We start from the raw sequence: 13136 nt of genomic DNA on the forward strand, positions 1-13136 counted from the left end.
CGGTAGGTACATGGACTACCTGATTTTACAACTGCCAGATTTATGATGTCAATTTTTAAAAATCGCATGATGCAGCAGGAACTACATACATAGTGATCAATAAACAATAAAACAAATAGTTAAAAAAAGCACAGAGATAGTCATTAAACAACAATTGTCTTAAGCAACAATTTAGCTTGTCACTGAAGTGTAACAAGCATTGTGAATGGCCAAACATAAAGGCAACTACTGTTTAATGCCACACTTTTTATTATTAACTATTTAAAGATGTTAATCATTAACCGATTACCCGGTACCCAAGAGGTCATTTAATTTTGTTAAATAAAAATGTCATGTAAAATAATTCCCAACATCTGAGGGTTGATTTTAATTAAAAGCGCAGCTACAGTGCAGCAGCAATGGTAATAACTTTATATTTGTGTATAATTGTAATACAAAATGACTAAACTATTGCACATTTAAATCACAAAAGGTGAGGCTGTTTTGCATCAGTATGGATTAAAACACACGATTGTTGTCAACAAAAACTTGTAGAAGCCACTGCGTTTCTAATTTTCTATACCAACTTTGTTTAAAATGTTTGTTTAAAGTGTTTGTCTATTTTCCTTTCTCACCTAATTGCCATTTTCTCTATGTTATGGCCTTTTAATACAATAAAGCACACAGACATTTGATATACTGTAAAACTCAGTGATGCGTTTTATGCAACCACAAATCAGAAAAATTAGGACAGTATGAAAAATTAAATATTTGCATCGTTTCTTATATGTTCTTTAACTTTTATTTCATCACAGACAGTATGAACCCAAGATGTTTCATGTTTTATGCAAGTCATCCATACCATGGGCACTGATGCACCAAAATACCATGACAGATGGCTTTGGCACCTTTTACTGTTAACAGTCGGGATGGTCCTTTTCATCTTTAACATAGTGGACTCAATGTCTGTTTTTCCTGAATACAAGCTGAACCGTAAACTCTTAACGACCACAGCACATGTTTCCACTGTCTTTTAAGATGAGCTTGGATGAGCTTGGGCCCATGATTAAATGAACTCTGTTTCTGCTTATAATTGATGTACAGAGTATCAAGTTTCATTTCTTGATGCAGTGGTGAACTAACAATGGTTTTCTGAAGTACTCCCAAGCCCATGTGGCTATATTTATCATAGTAGCACGACAGTTTTTCATGCAACACCGTCTGAGAGCTCAAAAGTCACATTCAACAGTGGTTTGCGCCTCTGCCCTTCATAAACTGAGATCTCCATAAATCTTTTTACAATATTATGAACAGCAGATGGTGTAATTCTGAACTTTGCTTGAAAAAGACCAGTCTTTTAGTGGATCCTTCATTTATACCCTATCATGATTCCAGCACCTGTAAGCAATTTACCTGCTTGTGAGTGTATGTAAAAGTACTTGGACCACACCGGACTATGAGCTTGATGAACAAAAACAAATAGAATCACAACCGAGTGACCTCTGTGTGATCTTTTCAGCTGTAACAACAGCCACTCACCTGAGTATGATTCTTACAAGACTTACGTCTGAAGTACTTCTGTGGGAATTTGTGCCCATTTAGTCAAAAAAGAGCATTTGTATAGCTGGGTATGAAATGGCACCTTCTTATTCTTATTTATATGCAACTAAGAGTAGATGAATCACCAGTAGGTGTAAATAAACAAACATTTCTAAAGGAACTTAACAGAATGCCAAGAAATCAAAGCATCAGGGTGGCACTTAAACAACTGCACCACCAATTTAAAGAATACTGATGTGCAGCTACTATGGTTTCAACAAATGTTAACATATGGTATAGTTAACCTACATGTGCTATGTAGAATTATGTGTAGCAGCTAAAATTCTATATAGTAACTTGTAGCTAAGCTTTGCCTAGCACTGGTGGTATGGTAGAATGTAACCACTATCATTTTGAAATATTATACAGTTAGAACAATACATTCTCCAGCAGCAGTATATAATATAAATATAATGCACAGCATTGTGAATTCTTGGCTCTGCCTTCTTCTCACTATTAGGTTTAGAGCATCACTTCCTGTACGACTGAGCTGCTTTCCTCCAGAGGGAATGAAATGAGAGAAAAAAATTGAGAGAGAAAGAGAGAGTGTGAAAGAGGCAGCTGCAGGCCTGTTGGGTGTTGGGTAAAATCACTGAGCTCCAGTCTTTGCCAGGAGGGAGCGAGAACATGAGCTAATGTGCCAAATCTTTTCCAAACTCTTCTCCCCCCTCCTCTTTTCTTGCTTTCCAGCACAAATGCACAAAAACAAGCGCTTGTCTAGAAAGTAGCTGGTATTGCTTTGTGGGAGTAAGCTACACCAAAGCTGTGTACTGAGTAACATTCATTTCCCCTAACTGACAATCAATGGAGCCCTCTGACTGGGTGGGTGGCATCCCAGCTCAAGAGGATTTAAGATGACTCTTTCTGAGGATAAAGACAAGCAATGGATGAGAGAGAGAGGGAAATAGAGAGACAGAGAGAGATGCTCTGCATGAAGAACACAAGAATAATCTGACCTTTATAATATCTCATGCAAAGCACCAAAAATTTCCAATGAAAAACAAGTCAAGCCCTGTTTAAGACAATAAGCTTGTGAATGTTGCTTTCTCCCAGGCAGCCCACAGAGGACACTGTTCCGGACTAATTCCTTCATCACGTGATCTGGAAGGCAGCACACAAAATAACATGCTGTCCATTAAAGCTGCATTATGCAGGACTGACACAACTGCTTATCAAATATTCAACCTTACCTAACCTCCACCAGTCGATGAATTATGTAGAGTGCCATCAGACAAAATAAAAGCCTTGCATGGTTTAAAACCAGACATATTAGAAAATAATAACAGAAATGCCATTCACATATGAACAACTGAGTGACAAATTAAATGCAAACCTGGAGAGGAGAAACATAATGAGTGCAAACGCTTTCAGACAGGTGTACTGCCTAATACAATCCAGCAATTAGCATCCTACCATTCACTCTGGCATTTAGAAAAGCCCGACCAGAAAAATCTAAGATACTTTTAAAAAAAGTACATGAAAAAACAGTCACTTACCTATAAATAATTAAATAAAAATAAACAGTAAATGCTAACCGTATGAGAACACCATATTAAAAGCTTGTTGAGCATCCCATTACAAAATCATAAGCATGAACATAGAGTATTTGTGACAATAAAAGCCTCAACGAGATTTTCGAGTGTGTTTGTGGGAATTTGTGCTTTTTCAAAAGAGTATTTAAGAGAAGTCGGGTTCAGTAACCTGCACAGGGCTTTGACATAAACCATACTGAACAATTTGGGGATAAATGAACTGTTCTCTGGAAGGGGGAGACAACTCCATAATAATGGCCATGGCTTTTGGAATGGGATGTCCATTTTAGTTGTCCATGACCACAAGCTTGTACATATACATTTAACTATATAGTGCATATGGCAATGGGAATATTTATCATGACATTTAAACCAGATAGTTCCTAATCTAATCAGCCTTAAAATACAGTGCTTTATTTAATAATGCAAACTATTTAATAATGCAAACAAAATAGTATTAATAACGCCAAGGTTTTGTTTTCATCGTTGAAAAAAAAAACCCCACAAAACTAAACCATTTTTAAAAATTGTTTATTCTTTTTTTAATCAGAGATACTTCAGCAGCTTTCATGTTAAATTATTTTAGTTTAAGTTTTTTCACATTTTTTAGCATTGTTTACAGTCTCAGGGTTGATTTTGTTCAGATTGTGGACAGCCTGTTTTGAGATGTAAAATGGGAACAGTCGTTTTCTTAGTATTTGCACAGCATTCAAAAATGCCTTTTTTTGTATTTAAAACCATTTATTATGACGAGACAAATAAAACAGAACCAGTGAGGTCACTGTGTCTGTATCAAGCAAGGGGGGAGAACTTGACTCCCAATAAGGATTTTTTATTTTCTCCTGCTCCCCTAATTACGCGTCAACACAGCAGATCCCCATACGTGATTTTGCATGATTTGTACACCAGCTGCCCTTGTGATCGGCACTCAGAGCTCATTGACAAGTGAACCTCACGATGGCTAAGCTGTTCAACCCCCTTTCAATCCCCAACTTAGCCAGTTAAATTTGTGGAGATCCCTGACCAGCCGATATCCACGGATGTCAGAAACAGTGGGCTAGCATGTTTTACAAATGTGACATGTGGCAGCATAAATAAAGGAGATACATGATTTAGTAGTAAAAATAAAGTGAAAATATAATTATTTCTTTGCTTGATACTGACACAATGACATCACTGGTCTTACTGTATTTAGCTTTTTCCATTTTGAGAAGAAAATGTAATTTTTTTTAAAGCGCTGTGATCTTACAGTTCTTTCTGCAGGTAAATGTGTCCATTTTACTAAACCAGAAAAGGGTTGAAACCCACATTCAGAATTAGAAGATTAAACCAAGCCACTGGTGAGTGTGTGCAGTGACAGGCACTTGTACAGGCTGCTGTGAGGACTGAGGGATGCAGAGAGAAACAGAGCACAGATAGGATTGGTGTTTTGGACTAAACCAAGTAGCAGTTACTAAACATACAAACACAGGCCTAAATCCTAGCCTAAATACACTAAACAACTGAACCAGTTCATCAAGTATTAAAGCTAAATCTGTGGTGCAATTAAAGCTGGGCAAAAAGAATAGTATTGTGACTTTAAAAAAAAGTGGTACATCTGTTCTGTGGGAAGAGCGGGGATCACCACAGGTGTACCGAAATACTAGTGGGCCCATTATAACAAGAGTCTTATTGTGAAAAATCCACAGGCTCACTAAGCGTCAAGAACTGCAAACACTGCACAGCAAATCAGTTCATTAAAAAAGTATCATATGAAAATATGTCCTACAACACAATGAATGGTAGCACACACATTCACACACCAGCTAAATCCAAGCGGATTACAAAATCTTTCTCTACCTAACAGTTTTAACAGCTGCTGCACACCTAGCCTTCACACCACACAGTGCTACACCAACACACATACTCAACAGCTAAGTGCAATGTCGCATTATGGAAATTATTGTAGTGTACATGGAATGATGTCTTTCGGGGAAAAACATTTTTATGTAATAAAACATATAAAAACCCACCCCTGCACACACACACACACACACACACACACACAGAGAGAAAAACTGTATAAACATTCCTATGTTATCTTCACTATAAACACAAACACAATCTGTTAATAGTTCAATAGTTCTAAGAATATTTTACAGTTTTACGTAGTTCAGTGATGTGCAAATTGTCTGGTAAAGACATTCTTCTCATGATATGACATTCAGAGTTTCCTGAACTAGTTAAAGACTAAAGCCTAGTTTATGCCTCCTTCCAAAACAGGCTCTGAAAACTTCAGATGGTTTGACAGGTGCTTCAGGGAATAGAGTTAGGAAAATGTTAGTGATTGACATGTGAGAGCGAACCTCTGAGCTGCTCTAAGATGAGAATAATCACATGACTGAATGAGTGCATTGGCGGAATCTACAGTTTTGTGCATACTAGTGTACTAAACACTGCCTATTTAAAGTCTGCTATACCCGAGCTTCTCTACGCTTTCATATTTGGACGTTAAACTGTTAGCATACAAGTAGCATAACAATGCTTAGCGCACACACACACACAGACTTTAAATGCATCAAATGTTGCATTTAATTTATTAAAACTTTACACTTTCAAATCAACATAAAACTAACTGTGTTTAGTGGAGTTAGTGTTTAGGAATTATTTTATGTAAAGTACATTTGAACCGACTACAGTTTTAAAAGCATCACACATAGCACGGCCAGGATGTTGAGATACTCTGACAACTGGGATGTCTTGATCAAAACTGATGTCCTGATCAAAGGCTGAGGTCATATCAGATGCTGAGTCATATCAGATTTTCCAAATTGATCTAATTTTTCCTGACTGACTCATTTCGTCAGATTTTATCTGACATTACAAGCGATCGCAGCAAGTCATCTTGGTTACTGTGAACATGTTACTATACTGTAAGTATTAGCAGACACTACAAGCTTTAATATTAGAATTGGGTTAATGATTAAATGAATGGCGTGGCGCAGCGGTAAATTACACTTGCCGGCCGCTCAGGTGGTGCAGCGGTAAAAACACACGCTGTTCACCAGAGCTGAGATCTCGAATACATCGTATCGAATCTCGGCTCTGCCTCCCGGCTGAGGCTGAGCAGCCACATGAACAACGATTGGCCTGTTGTTCAGATAGGGGCGGGACTAAGCCAGATGGGGACTCTCTCTCAGACTAGCGCGAGTATGGCTGGTTGGTGGCGCCTGCACAGAGATGGGAAAGGAGTGCGGTAGAGGGTGTGGCTCTCCGTACACAGCGCTGCACTGCACTCCACTCGTCAAGTGTAGGTCATAAGATGTTCGATTGCTGTGCACGTGTCGGAGGGGGCGTGGAGCAGCCTCGTCCTCCCCAATCAGGAGCAGGGACCAGCATTAGTAAGAGGATGACTGAAGGGCAGAAATTGGATGCGCTAAAGTGGGAGAAAAAGGGGGGAAAAAAATTACACTTGCCCACCACCACTGTGATCCTGGGTTTGTATCTACGTACTGGTCAGGCATCTACATACAGACATTATGGGCCATGTGTTGCCTCACAATGGATTGCCTTCCTGTGCAGGGTGTGTCATTGCATTGCGCCCAGTGATTCTGGAGATATTGGACCCACCGCAACCCTCACCTGGATAAAGTTGTGGATAAACAAGGAAATACCTTGCGAGTCATTTTAAAAATAGTAATGTCAAAAACTACGTAGGCTGTAGTTTGGACATCCGTGTTTTAGGGTGTTGCTATAAGCTTACCAGACACTTACTGGTTTATCATTGACTAAGTGGTTGGTAATCTATAAAAATATTTGGCAAAATCTGCATTTGAAATTGGAACTGACAATAACCAGGAAAAGTCAGCAAATATCTACTTCCACCGATTACTACTGTATTGGATAGTTTAGAACCTCTTATTGCCTTGATAAACCATTAACACTCCAGGTTTTCTGAAATCTGTTATAAGGCGCCCTGCTGCCCTTCTGATGAGGCATAAACCAGACTTAAGACAGTTGTCAGACTTACTATGACAGCAAAGTGTGCGCACACACACACACACACACACACACAGACACACACACAGACACAGACACAGACAATTCCCATGGTCTCTGGCTCTGACCGTAGGGTTGAACAAATGGCCCTCACGCATAGCAATTGAGAGTGACATTTCCAAACTGCCGGATCACAAAAGCGAGGAAATACAGGTCGTCCATTATGAAAACATGGTCAAGGCTGGGACGAGAGAAGCCTTCAAAGCATGTCTCTTCACTCGCCCTCTCTGTACAGCTCTTTTCCTAAATACAACATACTTCTCTTCTATAGATGTCTTTTCTTTTGTGCCAGCCTCTCTAAGCTTTCTGCCACACCACTGTTAGCTGGTGCAGCCCCCACTGTTGAGTTTGAGGCTCTTCATTTGGTGCAGCAGGGAGTCTTTTTCCATCTGGGCCTCCGCAAGGGCCATCTTGGTCCTGGAGAGCTCCAGTTTCAAGCACTCGTTCTCTTCAGTCAGCAGCTGTACACAGGAACAAAAATATATTAGAAGAACATCACAATGTGTTGATTATTGCTTAGAGAATCAGATCAGATTGGAAGTTTCTAACATTAACAACCATCTCCAGCTCTCTTTCAGCCTGATTATAATCACTATTTGCATGGCCAAAAAGAAAACACAAAATTAAAATACTTTAATCACTAGGTTTACTTGCCCTTCACTAATATGATAATAGGGAAATTCAGGATCCATATGAGACACTCAAAATTTGACTTAGAGTAACTTCATTACAATGAGTCAAGCTTCTAGTCTACCATTTTAAGTAGCAAGGTGGCAGTGTCATTACTTTTCTCAATCAGGAAGTCTTTAAATAGTAAACCTTTGGAGCCCATGGCCATTTAATCAGTTTTACTCTCTTATTCACAACATGTCAAACATATCTACTTTGCAATGCTTTAACTGTATGTACAGTGGTGTTCAAAAAAATAGCAGTGATTTTAAAACAGTGAATAAAGCGCAAAATCATTATAATAACTTTTATTTCCATAAATGCAAATGCACTGAACATTTCACATTTTCAATTCTAAATCAGAACATTAACAAAATGTAGCCAGTTTGTGTCAATCCTTTACAGAAAGTTAAGAAAAATTAATAATAGGCTGTTCAAAAAAATAGCAGTGCCAGCATTTTTCTTTAAAAACTCAAAAAATGTATGTATAAACTGAAAATCTTTGAGGTTTCACTTTAGTTTAAATTACTGAATGAATATTTAGTGGCATTACAATTGTTTCTGAGATCTGTGTTGCATGGAGTCGACCAACTTCTGGCACCTCAGAACAGGTATTCCAGTCCAGGATGATTAGATTACATTCCACAGTTCTTCTGCAATTTTGGGTTTTGCCTCAAAAAAACGCGTTTCAGATATCAGAACACAAGTTCTCTCTGGGACTGAAGTCAGGGGATTGGGCTGGTCACTCTATTACCTCAATCTTGTTTGTCTGTAACCAAGATGTTTTGGGTCATTGTCATGTTGAAACACCCATTTTAAGGACATTTCTTCTTCGACATAGGGCAACATGATCTCCTCAAGTATTCTGATATATTTAAATTGATCCATGATCCCTCGTATGCGATAAATAGATGTAACACCATGGTATGAAAAACATCCCTTATCATAATTTTGTACCACCATGCTTTACTGTCTTCACAGCGTACTTTGGCTTGAATTCAGTGCTCAGGGGACGTCTGACATACTGTCTACGGCCACTAGACCCAAAAAGAACAATTTTGCTTTCACCAGTCCACAAAATGTTGAGCCATTTCTCTTTGGACCAGTCAATGTGTTCCTTGGCAAATTTGAACCCATTCAGGACGTGTCTTTTTCTTAACAACGGGACTTTGCAAGGAGTTCTTGCTGGTAAATTGGCTTCACTTAATCATCTTCTGTACTCAATGGTAACTTCACATGTTCCTTGATCTTTCTGGAGGTGATCATTGGCTGAGTATTTGCCATTTTGGCTATTCTTCGATCCATTCGAACAGTAGTTCCACACTTCCTTCTGCGTCTTTCAGGTTTTGGTTGTCACTTTAAGGCATCTGAGATCATTTTAGCTGAGCAGCCTATCATTTGCTGCACTTCTCTGTATGTTTTTCCCTCTAAAATTAACTTTTTAATCAAAGTACGCTGTTCATCAGAACAATGTCTGGAACAACCCATTTTACCCAGTATTTCAGAAGGAAATGCGCTATGACCAACATGTGCAACATTTGCCACCCTCATAAATTAAATAAGGGCCAAAATTTACACCCGTTCTTCTGCAGAATGAATGACTTCACCAATTGAACTCCTCACTGCTATTATTTTGAACAACCCCCTTTCAATTAATGCTTCGATTACTCAGAATGAGTGGGATGCATGTCCTAATTGTCGGGTTTGCTTCATTACTCTACTACACTTTCAAGTAAATTTTTTGCTATGTAGATATATCACTTTTACAAAAAAAAAGTGATTTATCAGGTTAATGGTGTTGGACTGCTATTTTTTTTAACACCACTGTATATACTGTATACACCGATCAGCCATAACATTAAAACCACCTCCTTGTTTCTACACTTGTCCATTTTATCAGCTCCACTTACCATATACAAGCACTTTGTAGTTCTACAACTACTGACTGTAGTCCATCTGTTTCTCTGCATGCTTTGTTAGCCCCCTTTCATGCTGTTCTTCAATGGTCAGGACTCCCCCAGGACCACTACAGAGTAGGTATTATTTGGGTGGTGGGTCATTCTCAGCACTGCAGTGACACTGACATGGTGGTGGTGTGTTAGTGTGTGTTGTGCTGGTATAATTGGATCAGACACAGCAGCGCTGATGGAGTTTTTAAACACCTCACTGTCACTGCTGGATTGAGAATAGTCCACCAACCAAAAATATCCAGTCAACAGCACCCCGTTGGCAGCGTCCTGTGACCTCTGATGAAGGTCTAGAAGATGACCAACTCAAACAGCAGCAATAGATGAGTGATTGTCTCTGACTTTACATCTACAAGGTGGACCAACTAGGTAGGAGTGTATAATAGAGTGGACAGTGAGTGGACACGCTATTTAAAAACTCCAGGCCGCTCAGGTGGCGCAGCAGTAAAAAGAAACGCGCTGCAACCAGGGCTGGATTCTGAGAAGCGTCGTATCGAATCCAGCCTTGCTTTACCGGTTCGAAGCTGAGTGGCTATATGAGCAACGATTGGCCGGTTGCTCATGTGGGGGGTGGGACAAAGAACCGGATGTGGGTCTCTCTCTGTCAGAATGCGATTGCTTTCTCTGCCGGCTGATTGGAGGCGCTTACACAGAGATGGGAGAGGGTGCCCTTAGGGTGTGTCTCTCCGCATGCAACGCTAGGTGGCGCCAAACTCGTCAATGTGTGGGTGGCAAAGATGCATCTGGCTGCTGCTCGTGTTTCGGAGGGGATACGGGTTAGCTTCAATCACCTCCGTCAGTGCAGGGTTCGGCATAGACAGAGAGGAAGCACGATGCGAATTGAACAATTGGATGCGCTAAAAGGGGAGAAAAAGGGGTGTTTAAAAAAAAAAAAAAAAAAAAAAAACTCCAGCAGCACAGCTGTGTCTGATCCACTCATACCAGCACAACACACACTAACACACCACCACCATGTCATTGTAACTGCAGGGCTGAAAATGGATGGTCCACCACCTAAATAATACCTAATGGTCCTGTGGGGGTCCTGACCATTGAAGAACAGGGTGAAAGCAGGTTAAAAGTATGTAGGGAAACAGATGGACTACAGTCAGTAATTGTAGAACTACAAAGTGGAGCTGATAAAATGGACAGTGAGTGTAGAAACAAGGAGGTGGTTTTAATGTTATGGCTGATCAGTGTATATATGTTGTTTTAATTATAGACAGTGATTCCTCTCAAGGATTCATTTATTTACTAAACTTCTTTCTTCCAAATTAGTCATTTTCAATACTTAAATGCAATACTGCTGCCACACAATTCTATAATGCTGGCAGAAAAAGGCTGTGTTTTTGAATCTGTACCTCAGCTAAGGATTAAGAAATCAGGGGTTACTCAGAGGCAACGTCTAAGTAGATTCATTGGAGTCAATTGGATCCTTTTTCTGCTGTTCTATGGCATAGTGGTTCTGTAGAAACTCTGTGACTGATGTTCATTTTTAAGATGAGAAAGCTTTCTATTCTAGGTCTGGCTGTATTCAGTTACTTAAACTGGCTTACCAATATTTTTGTGAACTGGCTCACTGAGTAACCAAGATGGCAATAACTCTTTCAGAATGGTAATATGAGCATGCAGGGGTCACATTCAAATTAATAGCTGAACTTGCTTGCTTTATACCTTCTCTTTGTTGGTGGGTATGGGGCTGACGGGTGACAGGGGTGCAGTCTGAGTGGCTTTGGGCTCACTGGTTACAAGCTCAGGCACTCCAGGGACTGAACTGATCCTGCTGTCAGTTACAGGTTTTGCTATCTTAGGCTCTGCCTCTGCAGCATGCTCCACTGTCCAACAGGAGAGATAGGGAAGAAAGGAGAGGGGACACACACATAGGCATCATTCAAACTCAGTTGCATCAACAAAAAAGAACAATAAAAAAGGACACAAGGTTTAATTATCAGCATGCATGAAGTGAGGGAAAAAAATCATTCAGAAGGGGAGACACCAAGCAAAAGGAGCAGGGGTTAAGGTGGATCTAGTGACCTAATGATTTATATCCAATGTGGAAGGAGCCATCATCTCTGCGCAACACCAGCAGATTGTGGATGTGAAGGGACACTGGAGTAGATTCCGTCTCTGAAGGACTGTCTCGGGGAACATCATCCTACATCCCAAACACACACACACACAATCACTGATATGATGCATGGCAAACAGGGTTGGGCAATATATAAAGTACAGTATGTCAGAGATGTAATATTTTGAACACTGCCAGTATCAAAAGATGCCCACTTTTAAGGCCTTGTGAATTAACACATTTCATAGTCTCACAAGGCCAGCTGCTCTTCTCTCTAAATGTATTGTCCAAAATATGTAGTGTCAAGCCACAATTCACAGTTTTTTTTTGTTATTTTATTTATGCATTTTCCTCCCCTTTTGTTTTCTGCTGCTGAAGACCACGATCGCGTCTGAGGAGGATATATTTGCCTGACACACGCTCCCTGCAATGCGTGTGCAGTCCATTGACCCCTTCTTCTTTGCCCACACTTTGGTCGGATTGGTTTGGAGTCACACATTTATTTCTGCGTTCCTCCACTTCTGTACAAGCACCTCGAGGTACAAACCAGAGTCCCTACACAGTGTCAAAGACCCTGCTCCTTTTTTCAAGTCAGGTCTTTTCTCACCCAGCAGACTTTAGTAGACAATTTTGTCTGCTGCAGGCACTGCCAAATGTGCCAGCTAGGGGGCACCCAGCCTAGTGGTAGCAGAGCTGAGATTTGAACTTGGGGAGTTCAGAATCCCAGCACTGGTGTGCTAGGGAAATATCCCACTGCGCCCCCCAAAGTGCCCACAATTCACAATTTTAAAAGTCAGCAACTAGCAATCCACAACACACAAAACATTGATGCATCTAAGCAGAAAAAGTGACATTCTGGACAGTTTATTGCCTATTGTTCACTCTGTTTTCAGTTCATCCTGCAACTCTGTTTGAGTAAATGCTGGCTTTTCTTTTATTCATTATTAAAATATCCTATGTGTAACTATATTCTTAAAAGTGTGTGATATGGGACTCAGCACTGTGAATGCCGCTCTGTTCGGCTAGTACAACTAAAGCAGAGTTTGTTCCCCTCCTCTTATCAAAGTACAGGTCTAGCCCTGCCAGACTACGTTGTATTTCTATCTCTGTTATGGGAGTATAGGAACAGAGATGATTATGCTGCCGTTTATTAAGTTACTGTTGTTCCTGCAGTTTTCAGTTCATCCAGTAAGTTTTTTCAAGGGACTGCTGTATTAAATCTTATAATCATAAGTCAAAGAGCAGATTGAGAACTCCTCTAAGGCACACCTGTCTGTAAACTTT

General features: G+C 40.0%; 1 protein-coding gene across 2 annotated transcripts in view; it reads right to left on the reverse strand.

Moving 5' to 3' along the window:
• Positions 1-3625: 3625 nt before the first annotated feature.
• Positions 3626-13136, reverse strand: part of bltp3b (bridge-like lipid transfer protein family member 3B) — a 70108-nt gene continuing 60597 nt past the window's right edge. For both annotated transcript variants that reach the window (XM_062994220.1, XM_062994229.1), the window contains exons 19-21: positions 11819-11939; positions 11459-11619; positions 3626-7609 (exon numbers count right to left, since the gene is read on the reverse strand). In XM_062994220.1, the coding sequence (XP_062850290.1) occupies positions 7469-7609; positions 11459-11619; positions 11819-11939 (423 nt within the window). In that variant the 3' untranslated portion in view covers positions 3626-7468. The remainder of the gene's footprint in view (positions 7610-11458; positions 11620-11818; positions 11940-13136) is intronic.

Source organism: Trichomycterus rosablanca, chromosome 1 (genome assembly GCF_030014385.1).
Source record: "Trichomycterus rosablanca isolate fTriRos1 chromosome 1, fTriRos1.hap1, whole genome shotgun sequence".
Taxonomy (NCBI): domain Eukaryota; kingdom Metazoa; phylum Chordata; class Actinopteri; order Siluriformes; family Trichomycteridae; genus Trichomycterus; species Trichomycterus rosablanca.